The sequence below is a fragment of the Aspergillus pseudotamarii genome (genome assembly GCF_009193445.1).
Source record: "Aspergillus pseudotamarii strain CBS 117625 unplaced genomic scaffold BDV38scaffold_20, whole genome shotgun sequence".
In the NCBI taxonomy this organism is placed as follows: Eukaryota; Fungi; Ascomycota; class Eurotiomycetes; order Eurotiales; family Aspergillaceae; genus Aspergillus; species Aspergillus pseudotamarii.
The window spans coordinates 469,378-493,806 of NW_022475034.1; the positions used below are offsets into that span (position 1 = coordinate 469,378).

General features: G+C 49.6%; 9 protein-coding genes across 9 annotated transcripts; 5 read left to right on the forward strand and 4 right to left on the reverse strand.

Annotated features, from left to right (window-relative positions):
- Positions 1-240: 240 nt before the first annotated feature.
- BDV38DRAFT_69390 (short chain dehydrogenase) lies at positions 241-1,839 on the forward strand. The gene is made up of 2 exons (XM_032063783.1): positions 241-1,495; positions 1,572-1,839. Exon 1 carries the CDS (start codon positions 421-423, stop codon positions 1,333-1,335), a length of 915 nt encoding a protein of 304 aa, XP_031914753.1. The 5' UTR covers positions 241-420; the 3' UTR covers positions 1,336-1,495; positions 1,572-1,839.
- A 177-nt stretch (positions 1,840-2,016) lies between these two features.
- BDV38DRAFT_270524 (DUF3425 domain-containing protein) lies at positions 2,017-2,981 on the forward strand (the record flags this gene model as incomplete). The annotated part of the gene is made up of 2 exons (XM_032057168.1): positions 2,017-2,107; positions 2,236-2,981. 2 exons carry the CDS (start codon positions 2,017-2,019, stop codon positions 2,979-2,981), a joined length of 837 nt encoding a protein of 278 aa, XP_031914754.1.
- Positions 2,982-3,254: 273 nt separating this feature from the next.
- On the reverse strand, positions 3,255-4,429 carry BDV38DRAFT_270525 (short-chain dehydrogenase/reductase; the record flags this gene model as incomplete). The annotated part of the gene is made up of 3 exons (XM_032057169.1): positions 3,255-3,940; positions 4,007-4,285; positions 4,351-4,429. The coding sequence occupies 3 exons, from the start codon at positions 4,427-4,429 to the stop codon at positions 3,255-3,257; spliced, it is 1,044 nt and encodes a 347-aa protein (XP_031914755.1).
- A 944-nt stretch (positions 4,430-5,373) lies between these two features.
- On the reverse strand, positions 5,374-6,761 carry BDV38DRAFT_281990 (uncharacterized protein; the record flags this gene model as incomplete). Its single annotated transcript, XM_032059699.1, has 4 exons — positions 5,374-5,843; positions 5,909-5,976; positions 6,043-6,185; positions 6,252-6,761. 4 exons carry the CDS (start codon positions 6,759-6,761, stop codon positions 5,374-5,376), a joined length of 1,191 nt encoding a protein of 396 aa, XP_031914756.1.
- A 599-nt stretch (positions 6,762-7,360) lies between these two features.
- BDV38DRAFT_69382 (putative GABA permease) lies at positions 7,361-9,261 on the forward strand. Its single transcript, XM_032063782.1, has 5 exons — positions 7,361-7,562; positions 7,613-7,797; positions 7,851-7,930; positions 7,985-8,365; positions 8,419-9,261. Exons 1-5 carry the CDS (start codon positions 7,452-7,454, stop codon positions 9,207-9,209), a joined length of 1,548 nt encoding a protein of 515 aa, XP_031914757.1. The 5' UTR covers positions 7,361-7,451; the 3' UTR covers positions 9,210-9,261.
- Positions 9,262-11,652: 2,391 nt separating this feature from the next.
- Positions 11,653-12,612, forward strand: BDV38DRAFT_69476 (SDR family NAD(P)-dependent oxidoreductase). Its single transcript, XM_032063784.1, has 3 exons — positions 11,653-12,009; positions 12,068-12,347; positions 12,407-12,612. The coding sequence occupies exons 1-3, from the start codon at positions 11,721-11,723 to the stop codon at positions 12,603-12,605; spliced, it is 768 nt and encodes a 255-aa protein (XP_031914758.1). The 5' UTR covers positions 11,653-11,720; the 3' UTR covers positions 12,606-12,612.
- A 677-nt stretch (positions 12,613-13,289) lies between these two features.
- BDV38DRAFT_292249 (putative GPI anchored protein) lies at positions 13,290-15,349 on the reverse strand (the record flags this gene model as incomplete). Its single annotated transcript, XM_032061973.1, has 1 exon — positions 13,290-15,349. Exon 1 carries the CDS (start codon positions 15,099-15,101, stop codon positions 13,290-13,292), a length of 1,812 nt encoding a protein of 603 aa, XP_031914759.1. The 5' UTR covers positions 15,102-15,349.
- Positions 15,350-16,452: 1,103 nt separating this feature from the next.
- Positions 16,453-18,138, forward strand: BDV38DRAFT_281994 (major facilitator superfamily domain-containing protein; the record flags this gene model as incomplete). Its single annotated transcript, XM_032059700.1, has 4 exons — positions 16,453-16,683; positions 16,744-17,238; positions 17,284-17,957; positions 18,015-18,138. 4 exons carry the CDS (start codon positions 16,453-16,455, stop codon positions 18,136-18,138), a joined length of 1,524 nt encoding a protein of 507 aa, XP_031914760.1.
- A 955-nt stretch (positions 18,139-19,093) lies between these two features.
- Positions 19,094-24,429, reverse strand: BDV38DRAFT_281995 (uncharacterized protein; the record flags this gene model as incomplete). Its single annotated transcript, XM_032059701.1, has 8 exons — positions 19,094-19,658; positions 19,717-20,379; positions 20,455-20,952; positions 21,009-21,205; positions 21,274-22,737; positions 22,802-23,256; positions 23,306-24,116; positions 24,181-24,429. 8 exons carry the CDS (start codon positions 24,427-24,429, stop codon positions 19,094-19,096), a joined length of 4,902 nt encoding a protein of 1,633 aa, XP_031914761.1.

The window sequence follows — 24,429 nt, forward strand, 5'->3', positions numbered from 1 at the left end:
CTTCTCATCGATCTCAACGTCTTAGTCGAGCTTTGGGTCTCTGATTGGTGGCTGAGAAGTGACTCTCATGCAGCTGGATGACGGTTTTTCAGCCAATCACGACCTACACCGGGTGGCGACCGAGGGAAGAATTGGAGGTAGATTACTTTAAAGAGACCCACTTGCCCTACTTCACCTACTTGGTTTTACGTTCTTGGTTGAATTTCATGCACAGAACGACATGTAGTAAGTAATAAATTAGCTATACACGGGCAAGTTGTTGGTCCTCAGTAGTCAGATAGTGGCTTCAAAACCCGAGGCTCGTCGCCAGTTCTGTACCCCAGCCCTCACTCCTCTTTCTTCTTTTTTTTTTTTTTTGGCCAACCACTTCCTGTCTGCACTCCTCGCCCCCTAAAGAAAAGTACCCCGTTAAAACAAATCATGCCTACATTCCGCAGCGAGGATATCCCTGACCTTCATGGCCAGGTCATTGTTGTGACCGGAGGCAACGTGGGTCTGGGGTATGAGACAATCCGTCAGCTCAGCGAGCATAACCCAGCCCGTATCTACCTGGCCACTCGATCCCGCGACAAGGCCGAACGAGCCATTACAGATCTCCAGCAGGCCAATCCAAAGTTCACCAGTATCCGGTTTCTGGAACTGGACCTTGCATCTTTCGAGAGCGTCAAAGCCGCTGCGGCCGAATTCCTGAGTCAAGAGTCCCGCTTAGACATTCTAGTCAACAATGCCGGCATCATGATGACACCCGAAGGTCTCACTCAGGATGGATACGAGATCCAATTTGGAACAAATGTTCTGGGTCCCGCTCTATTTACTCAGCTTCTCATGCCTAGTCTGCGCAAGACGGCCAAGATGAACCCTCAGACACGCATGGTCATGCTCTCTTCTGCCGCCCATGCCCGGGCCCCGAGTGATATCTACAACTTTGATGAGCTTCGAACGACAGCCGCTAATCGACATACGACCGAGCGATACACGATGTCCAAACTTGCCAATCTTCACTATGCTAGAGCGCTGGCTGAGAGAGAAGCAAATGTCAAGATCATTCCGGTTCACCCTGGAATGGTAGCCACGAACCTCCACCATGGTTCAACAGGAACTTTCCTCAAGCCGTTCCTGAACATCGCGGTCTGCTTGGCTGCTACACCCGTAGAGAAAGGCGCATTGTCCCAGATCTTCGCTGCAGTGAGCCCAGAGGCGAAGAACGGACAGTATTATGGGCCGATTGGGAAGGAAGAGCCCGGCTCGACACTCAGTCGGAATCATGGTCTTCAGGAAGAATTGTTTCACTGGATCCAAGGCGAGCTGGCAGGACATACCGAGACGATCCTGTAAAGGGTGATGCTTCGCGTTCTATTGTTGCTATCGCTTGTTCAGTCCATGTTGGTAATCTCTTATTCATGAACGTTTGCTTCTCGCTTGCTCTTTTTGTATTATTATTGGGTCAACTATTTCGCCACCTATCTATCTTCCATTTGCTAAGACAAAAGACCTGGTATTTCAATAACAGCTATATGCTCTATCTATCCTAGGCCAATAAACAGCAGTCAGTTGTCTAACTCCAGCCACAGGAAATATATGTACCGACTCGATCGGTTTAGGACATGCCTCACCTTAACCAGTAGCTATCAAGCTAGCTGCTCCACCGTACCTTTGGTAGACCAAATCCTTCTCACCTAACTCTAAACTACCTAGGTACCTCAGCAATGCATACAATTGGCTAAAAGCCCGTCATCCAGCCGCATGTACTTTACGGGTGGAGTGTTTTACGTGCGTTAGTTACAGGGTTGGATTACATAACAAGCTTTTTTGCCACAGATCTTCCGTTTATCAGCCGAAGGAGTGGAATCTCGGTCATATCTTTCGGTGCCTCCCGACCCCTTTCTTTGAATTACGGTCTTTCTTGTCGCCCTCTTGCAGATCAATAATTTAGTTTCCTGTTCGTATGACAATATGGACCATAGACCTCGTCAAACCTCATTGGCTGTATCCCCGTCATCCCCCATGCTGCGTCCGATGATCCGTCGGCCGGGTGAGGATTGGACGGGGATCACTGATCCTGCCTGTCGCAAAAGGCTACAGAATAAACTCAATCAACGTGCTTTGCGTAAGTCCACAGAATATCGTAGCAAGTTTTCGAATACAGCATGCTTCCTACTCCCTAGCCATACTAAACATGGTGGTTGTTTCCACTCACCCTCCACGGTAGTACACACTAACGCCCCAATTGTGTAGGAGCCCGGAAACGGGTCCAAAAAAGGGTCCACATGGTGCAGCAGCAGATGAAAAATGACAGAGACAGGGTAGAGGGGCGTCGTTATGCATTGATCCTTCCACGGCATGATCCAGCAACACAAGGCCCGCAAAAACGGTTGCTTCCACAACCCTCCACGCTTTCAGAAGCTGTAGCAATGATGACGTGCTTCAATATAACAGCTTACAAGAGTTACTATGCGGCCGATCCATGCCTCGACCATCTATTGACCCTGTCCAAGTTCAACGTCCTTCGTGCATTCGTGGATAATATGACGGTCCTAGGATGGAGCATGCAGGCAATGGAAGATGACAACGCCCGCTCTCTCTTCACTGGCCACGACACCCCTCCACATGATCATCATCATCAGGTTGAAAAAGGGAAAAGTAGTTATCCGCCGAGCCTCTTGCCCACTACTACTCAACGCTCTATCCCTCACCATCCCTGGCTAGACTGTTTCCCGTATCCACGGATGCGTGATAACCTCATCAATGCCCCTACCGACTTTAATGACTGCGAGCTCTGTACAGATATGATGGATCCTGCCAATGGGGACATCGGCATGATGGTATGGGGCGCTCCCTGGCTTCCTCAGAGTTGGGAAGTGTCCGAGTTATTTGTTCAGAAGTGGTCATGGGTCATTGAAGGATGTCCGGAGCTTTTAATCTCCAGTAATTACTGGAGGGCCACACGAGGTTTGAAAAGACTTACTGTGAGGTCTTTTTAACGGTACAATCTTGGGTCTTGCATACAGTATCAAGACTACATGTAAAGGTTTGTTACTGTTGCAACCCTGGGCTAGTTGCCTTGGCATGCCCAAGGCTATAGAGTAGATGGGTCACAATTCATGGAGCAATGCTGTTGAAAGCTTGCTGATGCGCTGGCCATGAGTTACATCGCTAGACACCTTGGTTGGCCTTTCGGCCGGAACAGCAAGGGAAACAAAAAAGCCGTGCTCCCTATGTCGTTTTTCCCCACTCAAGCAATCTCATTGGTGGTATCATGGGTTATTTACCGGTCCGCCACGGACTTTCGCGAAGACATCGAGTGTATGTTTCCAGATCAAGCTGTTCACCCCTTCCGCACGATAAAGCTGCATGACGTTACTGGGTTTATAGGTAGACCCGTTTGAACTCAGTCGGTAAAACCCAGTACCAGGGTAACCATCCGAACCTTCAGCAGTGTCATATTTCCGATCCTTGCATATCTTTGGTGGAAACCGAGGGCTTGTCGCTGCATATAGATGCCTTTCTCCACTTTCTTCCAATGTAATTTCCCAGGGTTTGGCGAGGACCATCAAAGCGCTGATCGCATGTTTGGCGAGAGTACCGAGGTCTCGGTCCAGGCGTGTTCGAACAATCCCTGGGAAAGAATGGATGAATGAGACCTGGGGGTATGAAGCAGCCAGGTGCTCCATTGAGACAGAGTTCATGGTGATGGCATGTTTTGCGCAATTGCGGAGGGAATAATGGGTTTCCAGAGAAAGATCCTCGAGATGGAGAGCCGCTTCGCCGCCAGCTTCAAGAACCGAGACCACACGCGATAACCGTGGCACACATCCCATAGTTGGTTGTTGTTCATTTGTTCCGTCCTCACCCTTCAGAAGCTGCGGTAGGAGGTTCGCCACAAATCGCATCCGCGCATAATAGTGAAGAGTGAGCTTTCTATCGAGGCCTTCGTCGGTTTCTGGATAGGAGAAAAACGGTCACTCAGGAACTTTCGAATTCAGATAGGGGGGGAAGTTGATCATACCGGTCCGGCCTTTCATCGTCCCTGTGCCCGGACTCAGAAACAGTAGATTCAATTTATCCTCTTTCTGTTGAATAGCACTGCATGCATCATCTACCTCCCGTAACAGCGACACGTCTGCCTTGAGGAAAGTGATCTGGGAGTCCGGTCTGATCTGGCGCAGTTCTTCGATCATGCGCGTTGCCCTTGCCTGGTCTCGCCCGACCAGGTACGCACGGGAGGCATTCGTGTTGCGTATGAAGGCGCGAGCCGTCGATTCCCCTATACCACTCGTGCCACCGACTGTATACGTCAGTTCAGTAACACTGCAAAACATCTCATGTTGCCACAGGATCTGGAAAACGTACCAAAGACTGCGACCAAATTTGACCCGTAGAGACGAGAAATCTCGGAGTTGTTCTCCCGTACGGCAGCAATCGAGGCCATCTTCTCCCCTTTTTCACTTGCAGGAAATCTTGACCAGGTTGTCAAACTTTCAAGCAGACGACTCCATAGGGATTTATTTCTTTTATGTTGCTGATAAACGGGGGCCTGGAAGGAATTGCAACAGCTTCGGGCTATGATTGGGCAATAGAGCGTCATCCAGGCGCATTAGCGCTATGGGTCGTCGTCACCGAAATACAAACCCACAGGCGGTAATTTACTGTAATCTATCTACCTAGTAATTTAAGCACCGACCCAGGCAGATTAGACAGATCTAATGATCCAATCTACCCTACGCAGGTCAGTCAGTTCGGGCAATGCAAGCACCTAGAGAGATTAGGCAGATCTAGTGACTCCGCCACCTAGGTAGCTGCCTGCCTGAATGAAGCGTATCACCGGGGCGTTTTCATGCAGATATTGTAGTTTGCTTTAACTGTATCGAACTGGAGGTCCAGGAAGCGGGATACTTGGATCGACATGTTGCCTTTTGGTGCAAACCAAGTCCTAAATGAATAAGAATTAGTTAAAGCCACCGACTCAGGATACATGGGTGCAGAAACACACGAAGCCACGTGGGAAGTGCTACCCTCTGCACTTCATGGGGATCGCTAAATCTGGGTCCATACCGAACGTGGCAGTACAACCCTGCACGAGGTGCATCTGTAGGATCCGTTAAGAACCGTGGGTTATAGGTTGATGGCGTAAATGACAGATAGAGGGCTGTTTTAACCTATGGCAGTAGTACTCCAATACCTGACCGTGTTGAACGTGTCAACCCCAAGTCTCCCACTGTTCTACTTGAGAGATCAACACCGGCAATGCCGCAATGTATACGTCTTGGAAGCGGGTTGGATCTATGGGAGGCCCATGAGACTAGGCAGATGCGGCTGAGAGTCTATATGATCTAGACTGCCATTGGCATCGATCTACACCTCTCTACAATCTCCTTAAAGTCTGTCCCGATCATCCTGTTTCTCAACACTCACTGTGACATCCACAGTCCTAAGCACGCCCCCCTTCCCCTCCATATCGTGCGTCAAATGCCTCGTACTCTCTGCCCCTTCACTCGAGCTCGACTGTCTCTCTGGTTCACCGCGATCCAGATCCCCACCCGTGGTAACCTCCGTGGTAACCAGCAGATCCGTATTCCGCCCATCGAACATCGACCGCCCGTTCTTCCTCGAGCGACCGCGCGACCGAGACCGTGAGTGTGACTGACTTGCCCCAGAGGAAGACTGGTGCATATACCCGCTTGCCTTGGTCTGCGGAAGTTCGAGGCCGATCCCATCGGAGATTTGCGTTGTGGTTAGGCCCGAGTGCAGGCCGGCGAAAATGTGGTAGAGGGTCGGGACACAGGCGATTATCACGGTGGTGAGCATCATGGTTTGGGCGATTATTTCCCAGTTCACAATGTCCCCTGTATGAATATCTGTCAGCTTTCCATTCGCGGTATATTTAAAATGGGAACGGAGCGTCACGGACAGGAGTCGTCGGTTGAGTGGCTGAAGGAGGGGACGAGGGCGAGGTCGGCAATTCCGAGTCCAACGATACTGTGAGAATTAGTTTCAATGGCGGTTTGACTCGATGATGAAATTGTGGGATTAGGGGATTCGTACCTTAAGCGCGCGGAGAACGAGCACAGGATCTTCACTCGCTTGTGCCAGGCCATCTGGACGTTGAGCATCATGATGAAGGGTAGGACGACGATGATGACCTCGGTGAGGATGTTGAGGACTGCGATCGGGTAGAATATGGCACCCTGTTACCAGGCTAAGCAAGCTGTCGAGACAATTACGGACGGGTTTGGTGGAGTGTATATACGAACCTCCCCAGCACATCGCTCGGGCGAGTACAGCCACGGACCAGGCATCTCACATTGAAATGCTATCCCCAACACCGCGAAGATCGACCACCCCATGACAACCCCAGCGGTACCAGCACAGATGCGACGTAGGCTTTTACTCGGCGTTAACCTCCAAATCAGCAGAATCGTCGACATCTTCGAAAGCGACATCACAACGATCCGCAGAATATGCGCAGCATATGCGAACTTGCTCCAGGCCTGGATATCGCCATCGCCAAGTCCGTTCCGGTGTTTTCCCAGTCCATGGTCCACAGCCTTCTGTAAAAGAACGACCTGAATGATGGCAAGAATCAAAGCCACCCAAATGGGAGTATTGACAGCGGTCCGTCTCTGCTTGAAGTAGATCGCAGACCCGAACTTGGCGGCCACGAAGATAATGGCCACGATCAGGAGGGAGACCGAGGTCAAGGTGATGCTCGCACCGCGATTCACACTTGACAGGACCTGAAAGGGGTCCTTTTGGTCGGCCATCGCACCATGAGATGCTCTTCAAGTTGGAGACCGACTCGGAGAGAAGAGGTGCCGGCGTATAAGCGAATCTCATCTTTTTTTTCTTCCATCCTGGTCACCGAAGCTTCTTCTGTTGGGAATTTGCGACCCCTGTTGATTGGCGTGGCACCATCGCATCTCATTTGTGCAAGGAATCCAATATCCCAGTTGACTGCATCGGCTAAAATCAGAAATACGAAGCGTGTCAGGCCAGATTTTTCCGACAATAGCATTGTCCCGGTGGTCCAGAATCATTGAGGGGCGCGGAAGCAAAGGCCACTAGAAAGGAACCGGCTCCCCACTAGACAAGGGCCGTGCCATTGAATTTGTCCGATCCTGATCTCCGGATAGTTCAGATCCAGCACTAACGGCCACCGGCCTGGTGACTAAATATGCGAACGACAAGGGTGTGCGCCGACGCGACCAGACCGTTTGAACGCCGCCCACTAAGGCGTAGCCCGAGCTCACGACCATTCGTTTCGCATTCATTATGCAATTAATATCCCTGTCTAGCCCCAAGAATTGAAATGAGCAGGCAATGCGAGTTGAAAGTTCTTTTTTGCCGTCGTCTCGTCCAGGAGACTGGACTATTTCCTGTCGGCCTTTCTTCTCCCACCTTTTGTCTTCTCTGTGTCCTACCTATGCAGAAGAAGAGGTCCTTCGTGCTCCAAAATGCAGGAAGAGATAGAAATGAAGAGCGAGAGCCTTGTACGATCAGGACTAGTAGGAAGTGGGAATGGGGGCTATGAGAGCGCTACAATGCGCCAGAAGCAACAATTGGAGGTACACGCACACGGCCCAGCTGTTCTGCACTGACTCTAACAATTTCACAGCGATATCTGAACTTCTTCTCCTCCGTCGCCTTTTCCGCCTGTCTACTTGCGACATGGGAATCTGCGGGGGGCAGTCTGCAATCAGGGTTGTACAACGGCGGCCCTGCAGCGATTGTCTATGGGATCATCTTGAGTACTCTCGGAAATCTGGCTATCGCATGCTCTCTGGCAGAGCTTGCGTCTCTGTATGTGCATGAGCTACTTCCCAATGGGATGGTGCTGACCTCAAGCGCGACAGGCACCCCACTGCCGGTGCTCAATATCACTGGAGCTACTTCCTCGCGCCTCGCGGTCGCCGATTTATTAGTTTCTTCCAAGGTGAGCTTCTGGTTGCGCTGATCTTTCTTTATGTCAATTGCTGATAACATCCAGGTTGGGTCACTGTCTTCTCGTGGTCCGCTCTTGTCTGCATCGCTCCGTATTTTATCGGAACCCAAATCCAGGGCCTGGTGGTGCTGGCGCATCCTGAGTATGAACTTGTCCGATGGCGCGGGACGCTGCTCATGTGGGCCGTTGCGATCATCCCGATTATTATCAATATCTTCGGGCGTCGCGTTCTGGGAGGGATTGAAGTCGCTGCGGGTATCATGCACGTTGTCTTCTTGCCCGTCACCATTGCCGTCTTCGTGATTCTCGCTCCGCGAAACCCGGACTCGTTTGTATGGGACACCTTTGTTGGCGGCCTAAGTGGCTGGAAAGATTCGGGTGCTGTATTCTCCATCGGTCTTCTTGGTGTTATTACTCCCTTGGCCGGTACGTTTCCTCTTCACTTCTAGTCATACCGATTGTCTAATCCCTGTCAATAGGCGTCGACGGAGTAATCCACATGGCCGAAGAAGTCAAAAACGCCAAGGTTGTCGTCCCACGCTCTATGATCTATGGCACCATGATCAACGGAACCCTTGCCTTCGCCTACCTCATCGCCATCCTCTACTGCATGGGCGACTACACGGAGGCCGTCCTCAGCCCCACGGGCTACCCCATCATCACAATCGCCTACCAAGCTACCGGCTCCAAAGCAGCAACATACGTGCTGATGGCGATGGGCATGCTTCCCGGCTGGATCGCCCTCTTCAACGGCCTCGCCTCTGTAACCCGCCTGACCTGGGCATTCGCGCGCGATAACGGCCTCCCCTTCTCCACCTTCTTTGCGCGCGTCGACCCAACCTACAAAATCCCCCTCCGCGCTCTCTTCCTCGTCGCCTCGTGCATCTTCGCTCTCTCCTTCATCCAAATCGGCTCCACGGCGGCATTCAATGCTATCCTCTCTCTCAGCACACTGGGCCTCTACATCTCCTACCTCATCCCCCTCGTCCTCCTCGTGTTCAAGCGCTTCACTGCGCCACAGGATATCCCCCAGGGCACCTTTACGCTGGGTAAATGGGGTCTTCCCATGAATCTGCTGGCCATTCTATTCGCTACATATTTTGCGATCTTTTTGCCGTTTCCGGCAACATTGCCGGTGACAGCGGAGAATATGAATTATGCGGGGCCGGTGCTGGGCTTTGTGATGTTGTTTGCTTGTGGCGATTGGATTGTAAGGGGACGGCATAAGTGGGAGGGACCAACTATGCGGCCTTATGCGAGGGATGAGTAGATTATGGGAGTGGAGAGTTGACGTAGAAAAGTGGGTGGAAGGATTGAGATACTATATATAATATTGAAGGTGGCTTTATTGCCTGACGGAGGAGCACGGAGACCTACCAGGACAGGAGGGCAAAAAATGAATATATCCCGTCAGTAGCTACTATACTGTTCCAGATACCTGCTATGTAATTCAATACGGATTGTCTAATCCACGTTGTAGTATTCCATTATAACATCTAAATTTGCTAAACCATAGGTTTGGCCGGGGTTTTCATCGAAATGTTCACCTTACCCCCAACCCATCTTAGTGGGACGATATTCTCCCCATTTTCTCACGCTTTCCTCTTATACTCTTCCGTGATGTATCGTATGCCCAATGAATAATTCGCAATTTCGCAAATGCAAAAAAAAAAAAAGAAAATATACATACAACAGGAGGGATTCGCTGGTGGTCACCCACCCAACTACTAACCTCCCGGCGTGTGGCTTAAGTACGGCTGAGCGGACGGGAAGCCCTGTTCTCCACACCCTATGGTCGTATGTACTAGCCTACTCTAGGTCTTTGGATTATGTAGCAATAAACCAAAAGGGAAGTGAAGAGCTTTCGTTCTTCTATACTTATAGCGGTGGCTCCTCGTCCGATTGATTGCCTCGTGATAGTGAATATCCTGGATATCATCGATCTACTCTGTATATATCTACGATACCCGAGTCCCTATGTTTGGTCCTAGAACAAAAGACAAGGGAATCACCGCGCAATGTCCTACTTTAATTGGCCAAGGGCCAAAACGGATGATGAGCCTTTGTCCATCCCGACTGATTGGCATCACAATACTGGTCACTTAGGGCAAGACGGTTCTTCTATTCGTTGCCTTTATAGCGCCATGGTTTGTAATGTGTTAGAAGGGTTGCACATACTCGAAAATAGAAATGATAGGAAGATATGTGAAAATCGTCAACGTCATAAGATAGCATATTTGTATCTTGAATCCATGCATACACACTGAATTCGACTGTAAGCTAGTCGATCTTGCGGTGCATTTTCACTCCCTGTCAGATGACTTGAAATGTACCCTGGACCAACCTTAAACTCTATGTATGCTCTGATAATGGTACCAAGATTATGATGTAAAGTGGAACCGACACACTAATTCAATTGACGACCAAAGACTAGCGCTGAACTATGATATATATTTCCGACGCCTCCGAGCAGATACAGCTACCGCCACGGTGAGTGACTAGTAGGCTCAAGCTCCCCTAGTCTTTTGCCACCTCTCGACATGGTATGCAAAATGGTATTCCGTGGTTCCAACTCAGACGGTACGATTGCCAGTCAGCCCATCCATACCAGACATGAATTAAAAAAGAATTTTCAAGAGTTTAGAATCTAACGGCTCGCTTTATGTAAGACGATACTGTTTCTAGACTATCTAATTTGCCGAACTGCTGCTATGCCCCTAAACCTTGTGCCAAATGTTAAGGCTGATTTGGTAATACTGAATGCGGTTATCCTTGCATCTTTACAGAGATGGGCCATTCTCTCTGGATAAACTCGGCTTCGTCAAGGCCCGTGGTGGTCTATTTCCCTTGTCTCCTGATATGTTGGGGCCTGAACTGTAATTGCGAAGGTTGACTTTTATAATGTATCTGTATATCGAAGATAATCCTGGCAAATATAGCTGTATCATCTAATTTGAGAGCCATCCTGCTTTATAACTTATACGAATGTGCCCCTTGTGAGGTGTATTCCTGCATTAGGTTAGGTGCATCGGCTCAGCTTTCGCGGTAAAAAGAGATGCCCATTTTAATTGTACTTGATCCTTTAATCCACAGGATACCTTGTTTCGAGGCTTTTCGAATATTCTTATCCACCAATAAGCTATTTTGCCCAGCGGAAATAGTTCTTAACTATAATGTTAGCATATCAGTTTTCTATACAGCTGCGAATAGCAAACCTAATCATTAATCGGATACCTTCTGCATGTAGCTGTATATTAAGGTTAATCTTGTTCAAATGTAGTAAAGATAACCATGCTTGATTATACTTGTCCTTGGTCCACTGTATTAGCGAGCACTGGAAGGGTTTGCTTGGTCTTATAGCCCGGTCTATCCCCTGAACGGCCTGGGACTGGAACTATAGTTCTCTGCCCAGTAAAATAACCTTGGACTATGACAGCTTCCTGGATCTTTTCTAGGCCTCATACAATATATCATCGTGATGAAATTACCGTATTGTCGTTGATTGACCAATTAGATTGAGTAGCGTAAAGCTTAACCACCCCCCTCGACGAGATTTCTTTTCCGGCGCTCAATAATGGACACACTTAGACATCATGAGATCGATGCTATCATATGACTTTTCGACACAGGCAGGTTGCTTATTAAAGTATGGCTGTTAGGAACTGGTATCCAAGTGATTGAACTATTTCTCACCTAATGTATGACAATCACAGCCGATATCCTATAACAGTGAATATCATTTTCGATCTTATAATTTCCTAGCTAAGTCTCCTAAATCGCGATGGATAACACAAAGCCATTTGCTGGCAAAGTGGTAACTGTAACTGGGGCGGCACATGGTATCGGTCTGGCAACAGTCTACTACCTTGTCGCCCGAGGTGCCACAGTCTCCATGATAGATCTTACTAGAAGCGCTCTGGACAAGGTGGAAGAGAAAGTTTTACAAGAGTTTCCTGACGCCAGGATTTCGCACAAGGCAGTCGACGTCAGGCACAGACAGTCGGTCGAAAAGTGGATCGAGGATACTAAGGAGAGCTTTGGTAGAATTGACGGTTGCGTAAACAATGCGGGCAAGTGATATCTACTCCGATCCGGTGTTTTTCCTCTAGATCTGACCAGTCCATGTAGGAGTTGTGGGTCACGAATACAAGCCCATCTCGGAAGTCTCAGAGGAGGACTGGAATTACGTGCTCGATGTCAATTTAAAAGGGGTCTTTAATTGCCTCCGTGCAGAACTACCAGTGATTGAAGACAATGGAAGCATTGTGAATATTGCTGGGATTGCTGGCCAGGTTGGTTTTGTCAACATGTCGCCATATGTCGCTTCCAACCATGGTATCATCGGCTTGACCAAGTGCGCTGCAAAGGAAATTGCAGAGAGGGGAGTGCGGGTTAACGCCATCTGCCCGTATGTGCCATCCGATGCTGAAATCGGGTTTCATTCTTGGATTGCTGACTCGCCGTTAGGGGCGATATTAAAACTGCACTTATGCACGATGAGAATCGAAAGTCTCATGGAGCCTTCGCGCCCAAGTATGCGCCGCAGCTTTTCAAGCGATACGGTCATACTGAAGAGGTGGCCGCATTGATTGCCTTCCTTCTTGGAGATGAGAGCAAATTTACGACGAGTTCGACGTACAACATTGATGGCGGATGGACTGCTTGAAGTCAAATGAACCTTCCGAGGGGGGGGGGGGGGGGGAAGAAAAGAAAAGAAGAACAAGAAAAAAAGACAAGTGAGATCTTTTTCTCGGCCGCTATGATGTTGTCTCCAAACTGTGCAGGTCTATAGGCTTGACCTGAAATTACGGAACTCGCATGAAAGAACGGGACTGAACCATTTATGTTGCTCATTCGGGTGGTCGCGAGAGAATAGCATACCGCAATGAAGTACAAGGACTATATCTTGTTAACAGTCAAATAATCGCGACCTTCATGATATTCTTAGAAACGATGCATATTTCTATGCTTGTAGATAAGTTCTTTCTAGTGAAAGACGGATTGTCTACGTACTGGGTGCTAAGGTGCCCGACAACACTCCGAAGGCGTAACTACCGTCCATCAGATTCCATACACCAGAGGAGCCTTTACACCGACCCGAATGCAACTCTAGATCCCATTCGCCTGAAGTAGGCATAGTCATTAAATATAGTATGTCCTCGTGCTACTTACTCTTGTAGGGAAACCGGCGCCGAAAGCCGATATTTCCATATTATTAGTTGTCAGAATATCTACGCCAGATAGAATTCGAAAGCGACTATCCCAAGAGACGGGATCAACCGTGGTATCCTTACCAGTAACTTATTTGAGAGGATGTTCAAGGGCCACACTTCACGTATTCTTTACAGCGCTAGTCCCCCGATTTCTCAATCATGACTCCGCTATAGACGTCATCCCTGGCTCGGATATCTCCCTTGGAATGGTACACACCAAACACTACTTTTGCCATTAGATCCTTCTCCGGCAGCGCATATAGGTAGTAGTCATCCTTCCCAAATTCATTCATCTGGATCCTTTGCCACTGGGGTCGATGGGCTTGCTGCCTCTCACTGAAATACTCGCTCCCCAAACGGTACTCCATCGTCTGCTTTGGCGGGATGCCCGCGCGGTCCAGCGCTTGTGAGTAGACCGTCAAGATGTGCTGGGCTCCATTGTGGCCCAGGTCGTAATAGGAGTTCCGATGCCACGCGCTGATGGACCGGAGCCTTGGAAACGCCTGTGGCTTAAAGTCCCGAAACATATTCTCGAAGTCTCGCTGATCCGCCTCAGGGGGGCAGCGAGACGCGAGGATCACGACATCCTGAATCGAGACGGGGAGAGTCTGTGCGAAGGGCAGCCACCCACCATCCTCCCGATTACTAAATAAATCGATGTCGAGGGTCAGACGTTCCAATTGGATGAATTCATTCCACTTCCAGTTCGTCGTGGGAGGCGTGTGCGGGTTAATAGACATGTAGGGACTATATGGATCCCAACACGGCTCATGCCGACAGCCGCAGATTGCTCCGTATTCCATCAATTCGATATGAAGATGTTGTAGTGTCGACTTCGCGTGCGTTAAGAGAGCTAGGCATACCGCCTCCACGGTCATGTCGGGCAGATGTGGTTGGCATAGCACACCGTTAAAGCGTCTCCCAAATACTTCTGGTGTATGGAAGACCATATATTTGAACTGCTTGAAGTTAGAGCATCCCTCAATAATTCGGGATAACGCTCGACCGGAGATATTGCCACGATCCACAATCATTGACTCGAGTTCTGATTTTGGGAGCGGCAGAGGATAGGCTGGGTCCATGGCATCGTCCCAGTCAACGGCGATCGTGTTTCGGTCCCCCATGCCTTCCTGCCACACTGGCTGTGAGTAATAATCCATCACAGACAGATTCCGAAGACCCGGTAGTCGCGCCAACGCAGCCAAGAGGCGGATGATCTGCTGGTAATGGTCGTCGGCCAGGACGGCCTGTGGCCTTTGCTCTCGTTGGTCCTGACTACCTCCTGAACTACTCCCTCCATCCTCATCCTCATCCGCATCCTCATATGACGTGCATTCAATTCGCACCTCCGCTAATACCGACAAGGCCTGGTCGCGGAGTCCCTTCTGTGACCTCGCTGCTAGTCTACTCACGGCTCGAGGGACATAGGGCGTAATTGGGTCTTGCGCGCACACATTTAACTGCATCCGCTTCAGCTCGGTGAGCTGGCTAAGGAGCAGGCCTAATGTAGCTCCCCCAACCCCATTAGACACCGCCTGCATCCAATCGCATATGTCGTCGTCCTCGATGAGAACAGGTGATTGTTGAAGAAGCCGTTTGGCCCCCCGGAGGCCAAATTCCCAGGGTATATTTGGCCGGTCCCCAAAGTCCAACTGGTGGGGTACCAGTTCCTCTACATACCGGGCCAGGCGGGGGCTTTGGTCGATATCCAGCAACAACTGGGGAGCACCAATGCTGAACGCCTGGTCAGCTTTGTGGCATCGAACATTCGCGGGCGTTGCGAAACCAGAATCTTGTGATAGCCGTCGTGTGTACGTATCATGTTCTCGGAGGTATTCGCGACAGGCGTTCCTAAGATGTTTACAGCTTAATGATAGAGAAGGTAAATCTCTGGGCGACACATGGTCTATAATCTGCATCTGCAACTCATATGGTAACAGAAGGAGCATGTTGCGTGGCGGTAGAAGGATTTCAACAAATCTCTATTTCTTAGATTTTCCTTTTTGCAAGTCTTATCGTATTTATTTTCGGCGCGAGCCTGTACAGCACGACCCACCGAGAGGAGCGCGGGTTGTGTTCAAACGGACCGATTATGTTGCGTGCATATTTGTGACGGTTAATCCAAAGATGCCGCCTATCTTTTGATAGTGCCAACCTTATGGCCTTACCCCTGCTGAGTCAGCGCAGAACAGGTCGCTCTCACTGTCTGAGAAATGGAACCTAAAATTCTGAAAATTTGCCCCGTCACAGATTACGTATTGTCAAATGGCCATATAGGTTGAATTCCTCGATTGGATAGATTAGGTGGCTTGAATCTTCCAACGTGACTGTGGGAAGAAAATCGCTTCGGAAGAACAACAGCGCTAGGCCTAACTAGGCGGCGTCAACATATACTACTCAATTTCCTTACACTGCACAGACTCCTGCTAGCTAAGCTTACTCCCGCTAGAAATGAAAAGTCCCGTTATAAGAAATACACTCGAAACAAGTCTTCATTTTTTTTTATTTTTATTTTTTTGTATTTTATCATTATTCGTCATGTGCACGGTCAGCCAGTTCGCTAGCTGCTTCAGTCATGTGACTAGTAATAGCTACTCAGGTCTTTGGTTTACATGAATAAATTAATGTGTGATGCTGGGAATTAACCATCGATTTATTCTTTGACTTTTGCGGGGGAAGGGCCCACCTGTGCCTTCCGCACCAATCGGATGTATAATTTCCCATTTGGGAAGCTCGGGGTGATATCCTCCGATGTCCGATGCTGTGGATTCTTCACCCGTGACTTCCATCGATGCATCGTGGGTTCCCGAAACTGCATGAGAGAGAATTCTCGCATTCCACCGGTGTATGTCTGCGATGCCGCTTCGGCGACGAGTGATGGATTTGGCTGGCGTCACTATTGGTGGCTTTCACTTATACCACAGGGGTAAGGCAATCAAGACGTGGAGGTTGAAGGAAATACTAACCTGTTCATAGCATGTCTGTCGCAGTATGTATCCATGCATTCGAACCCTTACCGATGGGAGGATCCTGACCCTGCCGCCAAGGCATGATACATGACTTAATTTCACTTTTTGGTTTAATTTCACTATTTTTCTCGTCTAGTTGCTTGGTATCACGGAAGCTCTCACCAATCGGGTAATGGTGTCCCGAAGGCACCCCCGCGAGGTCGGACTTCCCGGGGGAACTCCGGGCAGTGGGGGATGAATTTCGAATTTCCCGGGGTATGAGCCCTAAATATTCCCCCATGGCCAATTCACCCTCTGCCAGGTTGTTGATTTCCAATACACCACCACCAACATGGAGAAATCAGCGACACACCATCTCAAGGACGATGGCGCCAGGTACCCTGTACCCGCGGGCAAGGACGACGTGGAAGTGCAACTCGACAACAAAGACATTGGTTCAATTGATGGGAATTCATTGACCGAAGACCACCGACAGTATTTGCTCCAGCGTCATGGGACGGTGGACCTCGACCCCATGCCAGATATGACGGATGCGGACCCCTATAACTGGCCGACCTGGAAGGTACAAACCCTCCCTGGATGCCGAAATGGAGCGCACTGACGACCTCCTGGAATGGCATAGAAATCCCTCAATCTGGTAATGGTCGCGTTCCATGCGATGATGGCGACCTTCACCGCGGCCGCGATCCAGTCCGCCTTCGGGGATATAGCGGAAGACCTCGGCGTCAGCGTTCATCGAGCAAGCTACTTGACCTCCCTGGTCATTGCGGTCCTGGGTGCTGCTCCTCTGATCTGGATGCCACTATCCAATCGATACGGACGACGACCCATCTTCCTTCTGTCGCTGATATGCAGTCTGGTCGGCAACGTGGGCTGTGCGAAGAGCTACTCCTATGCGACCATGGGATTATGTCGGGCCATCACCGGCTTCTTCATCAGCCCGCCGGCAGCAATTGGTAGTGCGGTGGTAGCCGAGACCTTTTTCAAGAAGGATCGGGCTCGATGCATGGGGGTCTGGGCCGTCATGGTTACCGTGGGGGTGCCACTGGCGCCCTTGATCTTTGGGTTCGTTGCGGTTCGGGTGGGATATCGATGGATTTACTGGACACTAGCCATTGTTTGTGGACCGCACCCGCTGTCTGAGAAATGCTAACAGTCATAGACGAATGGTGTTCAATTCCTGCTGTACTTGGCCTTTGGCTCCGAGTCACTCTATATCCGTGGCGACACTGCAAAGACGCCGGACTCTTCGCTGCACCGATTCCTTCCATTCAAACGCATTGATATGACTCCCCTCCGAGTATGGGATTTCCTTCAACCTCTGGCAATGGCCGCCCGTCCTTGTGTCATGATTCCCACCGCGGTCTATTCGATGGTCTTCCTCCTCGCAAGCATCTTCCCCTCGCTCGAGATCCCTCAAATATTCCCGGAGTTGTATCATCTGGACACCCAACAAATTGGGCTTCAATACATAGCAATGGTCGTTGGCTCGATAATCGGGGACCAGATCGGCGGAGCTATATCGGATCGGTGGATGTTGTATCGAGCCAAAAGAACAAACCACTCCGTTGCCCCCGAGTATCGACTATGGCTGAGCTACCCCGGCCTGATCCTATCTATAGTCGGCATCATTGTCTTCCTCGTACAGGTCAATAACGCTTCATCTCACTGGACGATAACGCCGCTGATTGGCGTTGCCATTGCGGCTGTCGGGAACCAAATCATCACCACCGTCAATATCACCTACGCCGTAGATTGTTATCGATCGGAAGCGGCCAGCGTTGGGGTCTTCATCACCTTTGTCCGTCAGATCTGGGGCTTTATCGGACCATTTTGGTGAGTGCACTTTCGGTTGGAGGAAGACGCAGCCACTTGCTAATAGTTCCATTCCAGGTTTCCGGAGATGTTGAAAAGTGTGGGCTTTCTTGGATCAGCTGGGATTCTGGTTGCCATGATCGTTGCGGTCAGCGTGATTCCGACACTCTTCCTGCAGTGGAAAGGGCATACATGGCGGTAAATCTGATCTAGTCCATTTTGCGTTTATTCCAATGTGGAAGAGACTTCAAAACCATACGACGAGGTGCAACATCCGTGCGACAAGGGATAGCCTGTGTCTTCCGAGTTGTCCGGGACGGTTTTGAAAGGTACATGAGCTGATAGTTTTGGATATATAGATATAGATATAGATATATACGCTTAATTCTTTAGAATAGAAGGGGAAAGCCCAATGGAACCCATGATTATGGATATACTTGGCACGGCGATGATATCTCGTTGCGGAGCATGAATTAAACCAGGTAACTGTTAGTGAAACCTAAACTGCGCCTAGAGAGATACAACTCGTTTAATCCTCCCATGTCTCCACCAATCTCGGTCTTACACAGGGCAGGGACGGCCCATATTTGGGCGGATCCGCTTGCGTCTCTCAAACTGAGATATCTAAAAATATTTGGTTATGGAGTATTGTAAACACGACGACCGATGGTGAGACGGACGGGTAAGATGACTCTTGTACATTATCCATAAACCCTCAATGATGGCTAGCATTTATGCCAGGACAACTCTGCATACACGTGCTGCTTTTGCAAGGTTCCAGATAGCCAATATTTAGGAGTCCATATCCATTCTTTGTATCTCAGAATAGCGTGATCGAGGTTGAACTCTGTAGTAACTTGAAGCATTCCTATAGGTAATCGTAAATTAGTAATAGAATAGACAATGTAAGGTCAACATCATAACCCCCTCGTTACTCAGGTCTAACGTTACAACTTGTCCGATCTAGATGTGAAGCGCATAATAGCTATACTGTATTACTAGTACTTCGATAGACTTGAAAACCTATGAGATATCTTTAGAAAACTATGTTATATAATACCAGCATAAGACCCCCTTTGTAACAGAGGAATTGCTTCAATTGTCTCTCCCCAAGTCTTACACCCAACCCCTTCACCCATGGGTTTCGGTAAGCTTGATCACTTCTTGGTTACTGTACAGACTTGCTCGATATCAGTAGAAGGAGCCTTATCTTCCCGCTCCACTAGGACCTCATTGATAATAACTTTAGTATCGCCAGCAGTCGCGTTGGTGAGGCCCGTGAAGGAAATCGTGAGTGTCTCTCCAAGAGGTTGAATTTTCTCTTCGGTGCAGATAGCCTGGAACTTAACAGTGCCATTTGTAGAATTTGGAATGCCCGAGCCAGTCAATTTGAATCGCTTTGTGTTAGAGATAGCTCGCACGATACCATTTCCAGTGATCTTGCCCTTTTCCACTGTAGGCGCTTTGAACAGGTCGCCTTTAGTATCACCCAGATTGAACTCGATGCTGAGCAGTTTGACTTTGAGATTCTTGCCAGATTTGTCAGATACCTTGATGTCGACCTTGGCCTCTTTGGAATTAACCGGGATGGTTGAAGTGACATCGTAACTCAGAAGAGGCGTGGGGGGTTCGGGCAAATCTTTGGTGAATTTGGGAGCCATCTCTTGGATATACTTGGTTGCCTCATCCGGGGGAGGAGTTCGTTTGGACTCGAGGACCTCCCTGTGCTATCGTTAGTCACAGACAGTCACACTCCACGTGGGCTAGTAGCGACACTTACGAGACGATCGTTAGGATAATCCCAACGGCTGCCAACACTGCCCCGGCAATGGGAATTGCCATCACTTCTACTTCCATCCCGACCAATACCAACTCGGTGATTTCAACCAGTGTTTGGGCTGCCGTTGTGGCCAGGGTAAGGATATCCAATGCCAAGATACCAACATTCTTCTCGTACTTCCACTCAGTCGCAATCTGAATTCCCAGGCCCGCCGCCACGGCGGCATTGGCGACAATCACCACGGCCTGTACGGCCATACGCCCGACTTTCGCACTGAGCTTGAATCTGCGCATGACCTTCTCCTCGATGGCGGGATCTGCAACCACCTCGCCCATCTGGACTTCCAGAGGGCGTCCCTCAGCCTCGGGATTAACATGAGCCAGGGAATGGTCCTTGAAAACCTCCATTTCAATCTCCTCGACCTGGACCTTGACTCGGGGTTTGGAACCGCCCAGTCGTCGATTGAATCTTCTGGTGCCTTTGCTAATCTCCTTCGGATCGGTGGGATGTTCTTTGAACAGCAACAATAGATCTGCGGCGTCCGCGATCATCCTCGTAACGCTTTCCACAATTTGGATAATGGCTTCGGCTTTGGCGATATCGGAAAGGTTGTCCCATTTGTACAAAAACTTGGCTGCATTGTAAATCTGGAACCCTTGGCCGCTGTACATGCAACCAGTCAGCAATTCCGTATACTCAAGAACATAGACGTATCTCAGGGCGCCATAGAATCCTTACACAATGCTAATTATGCCAAGAACACTACCCATAGTCCGCGGGTATTTCTGATTAAGCTTGTCGTACTTCTCCTTGATCTTTGTTGCGATTTTCGGCATAAATGACACCCCTCCTTTCCCTATCAGTCCGCCGAGCTCACGAATGACCTCCGCAATCAGCCGTCCCTGCAGGGTCTTCAGCCCAAAAGTGCGTTCTGCTGCCTCCTTTGCATTCCTCGTACCATACTCCGATAGCAGCTCTTCGATATCCAGGAGAAGTTGCTTCTTCAAACTGCTGGTAATTTTGCTGTCGCATGACAGTACTTGTAGGATCAGCTCCTCCATGAACTTCGTGGCAAATTCAGGCCATTCATTCTCATCAATAGGTCTACCCTCGTAGCCGAGCATAGCCGTGCTTTTGTCTCGTATGAGCTTCCACAGTTGAAGGTCATATCGGCGGTTGTCCTTGTCGATTGCCTCCAGCACCATGCAGTGCTTGTTGACCAGGTTCCGGCCATTGCTACTTATGTCAGACATCCTGAAGAATAGTGGTGAAGCTTTGGGGTATAGTCATACATGAGAGACATGATCAGGTTATTCAACATTGCATCGGTCGTGACGGACTCGAAAAACTCCTTGGCCCAGTCACGATCATCGTTCACATACGCCTCCAGGTCGACGCCGTTGCGAGTGACCAGGTCTTTGAAAGCAGCACCGGTCGCGAGAGTAGTGATGTGTCCAAATTCCTGTTTGTGGGCGAGACATGATTCGGCCTATGAAAACATTCAAATCGTCTGGTTAATTGAAGAAGGACCCCCCACAACCGAATAGAGCAACATACCTTTCCCTTCCACCAATACGTCAACTTCTTTCTTTCACTCTCACTGAAATTCTTGCCGTAGTGATCATTACCGGACAAACTGTACAGATACAGCGCACGAGAGTATGTCTCTAGAAACTCCTTGTTCTTGGTCGAGAGCTGACTCTTCAGCACGGAGGGTACGATATCAGAATTCGCCAGTGAGCCATCTCCGAACACCTCTTTTTCTTTGGCGCCTTTCCACAGACCTGCGGCAGCCATCACGTAGTTCTGGCTGATGTTGTTCAGAGTCATCGGCTCTGGTGCTTCGAGGAGCTGAAGCTCAGTCACGGAGCGTTTGGCTTCAGTCGTGGACAACACCAAGTCCGCCACCGGAAGTGGTCGGGAGTGGATATTGGCAGACGGGGTGTACAGGTCGCAGGTCAGGGCGAGATTCATGGCAGCGAAAGGAGAAATGTTGACGGCGTCGATCACGGCTTGTTTCATGACATGGTGGTTCTCTGCGTGTGCTGTATAAAGGGCGTGCAGGGCACCGCGCACGGTCGCGTCTGATGAAGGCTCGTAGTAATATCCGTGCATTTCACCGGTTGCCAGGTTAATGCCGGCGTTGAATGAGGCAAATACTGGTGGCTTGGGGCCTTTGCCTTCGGTCCAGCCATCCAAGAACGTGCGTAAATCATCCTGGCCATGAGCGTCAATGCTAACGTCGATAGTCAGGATATTCTCGAGATTGATGGCCAGGGTTGACTCATAGATTGAGTCCTCCCCCGTGCCAAACTCGTCGTCCAGTGCTGGAATAGCGACAACTGGAATAAATGCACCTTGGCCCTGCTTTTCGAGTCCAGTCTGGATAGTCCAGAAAGGGTTCCATTTCTCTCCGGCCGCGGGAACAGCATGGTTTGCTTCGCCCTCGTCTGAGAATGTCTTCTCACTGGCGAGTACTTTGTAGGTATTGACATTCTGCATGCCTACAACCTGGACGGTGTCTTTCATTGAAAGTTTGGTATCAGGGGTCGCTGAGTGTTCTGAGGGTTCTGAGCTCCCCTCGAGCTGGTATGTAATCGAACCTGTGACCACAAGGCTGTCGGAAGAGACTTTCAGTGAGCAATGTTCCCACATCCTCGGGGAGTCAGGAAGTTCTCGACTCCATTTGATATGTTCATGGGAGACATCGGCATATTGAATTAACTGAGAATCAACCATCACCGCGCCGTTATCGATGATCACTTTATAAACATGCGATGTCCCTTGCGTTGAGAACGAGCTCAAGAGTTTAGTATCTATCACTTCATCATGACGGAATAGAATAAACTCAGCACTCGTGGAATGGGCTGCGACACGCCCTTCTCTAATCCTTTTCTGCGACTGCTGATGAGCAACCTCAAGATCCGCAAATGGGGTGGTGTGGTCGCGGGTCAGTGACGTTTGGAACGTGTTGAAGATGGGACCGAAGAGCTGGGATATGTTTTCGGGTAACGATTTGACCTTTTTATCGGATGTTAGGTTGGTAAGAGTTTCGATTACTGGAGAATGTATCGGGTCAACTCACAGACTCAATAACGCCTTTCTGCTGTCTGATTGGCATATCAGCCAACCGGTCAGAAATCCGCTTGATGGTCACCTCTGGGTAATTGGCCGCCACCAGGTATCCATTTGCATGATATCTCGCTCCTGCATGACCCTGGCGCAGGTGCAAGCCATACACCCAATCTCCTGGAGCCGTGGCAACGGTAAACGACTGGATCACGGTCTTGGTATATGTGTGTGCATTATGATCAAGACGTTGCAGCACGTCTCCAACTCCTAGCTGGGACACAACAATTGAAGGATTCTCAATTTTGGCAACAACGGGATCAATAGCCTTGGGTCCGGTTGTGGTGAAGAAAACATGGCCAGCAGTGACGAAGGGCTGTTCGCCGTTGAAGCCATACACTGTGGCCTTAGGAGCAGAGGGATGTTCACCATTGAACGTTGGTTGATAGACCTTCTCATCGGATACCACGCCTATAATCATCAGCCCATCTATCACGTCAAGTAACAACTAAGCACTGACCGTATTCGCCCGGAGCCTTGGTCAGGACCTTCGTTCCGGCCTGCACAACTTCAATATCCACCTCACCCCGATTTGTCTGAATTTTCGTCCCAGCAACAAAACACGCCATGGGCATTCCATCGCCATTGCGAACATTTGTAGGTTCTCTTCCGGTGAACATATCTGGATGTTGGGCCTCTTTGGACCTAATCCAACCGTGAAGCTGGTCTCCATACACAATCTGTCCGGGAATTGTTCTAGGAGGTAATCTGCCCATCCCCGGCGAGTAAATATCTGGGAGGTGTTTCACTGTACTTGCTAATCGTTCCACCAGAGAAGTCCATTGTGGATCAGTGCGCCACGTGAGTGAAAAGACTTTTCCGAGACTTGGAAACGATGGGCCCTGGAGCAGGCTCTCGTCTGACCAGTGAACTGGCAGCGAGGCATCGAGAAAAGATCTGACGAGATCCTTTTCCAGCAAGGCCTGGTGCTTCTCCGCATGGGGCGACCAGTGCATCTGCATTGACCTCTTACCTATCTCGCTATGGGATGATGTGGCAAGGAGAGTCTCTCTGGCCCGTTCATAAATATATGCAATTGCCTGCGGGTAAGCCCACTTGCCCCTAGCGTAAATTGCAATAAGGGTATTATTGATGAACTCAGGGTCCAGAACGTGATCTACAAATGCCGTGCAAAAGTGTATATCCTTTTGCAATTCCAGAAGGTCGAACCTTTCCCCGGCGTACCGGTGGACGGCTTCCTCGAGGAAGTTCCGATACATGATATGCATGATATTCGACGCAGTTCTGTCCACCTTTGTATCAATCCCACTCTATGTAGCACTCAGTAAGCCTATGCCCATTCAAGTTATACAAAGGACAGATGGGTGGATATACCGCGTTCACGGTCGCATTAAATCCATAGCTCGAAGAGCGAGATAGTCCCAGTACCAGGGTCTGGGTCTTGAGTAGGTCTAACGCGTTATCGATCGGCGTCTCACGGTAAATCTCGGAGGGTGCCCCATTCAGCGCACCAAAGTCATCAAATTGCAGATGAGACTTGAGGGTGTCAACGTAATGCTGGTTTTCAAAAGTCTCCAAGTGTGTCAAGGCTTCCACGACTTGAATGACTTTACTCTGCGCCAT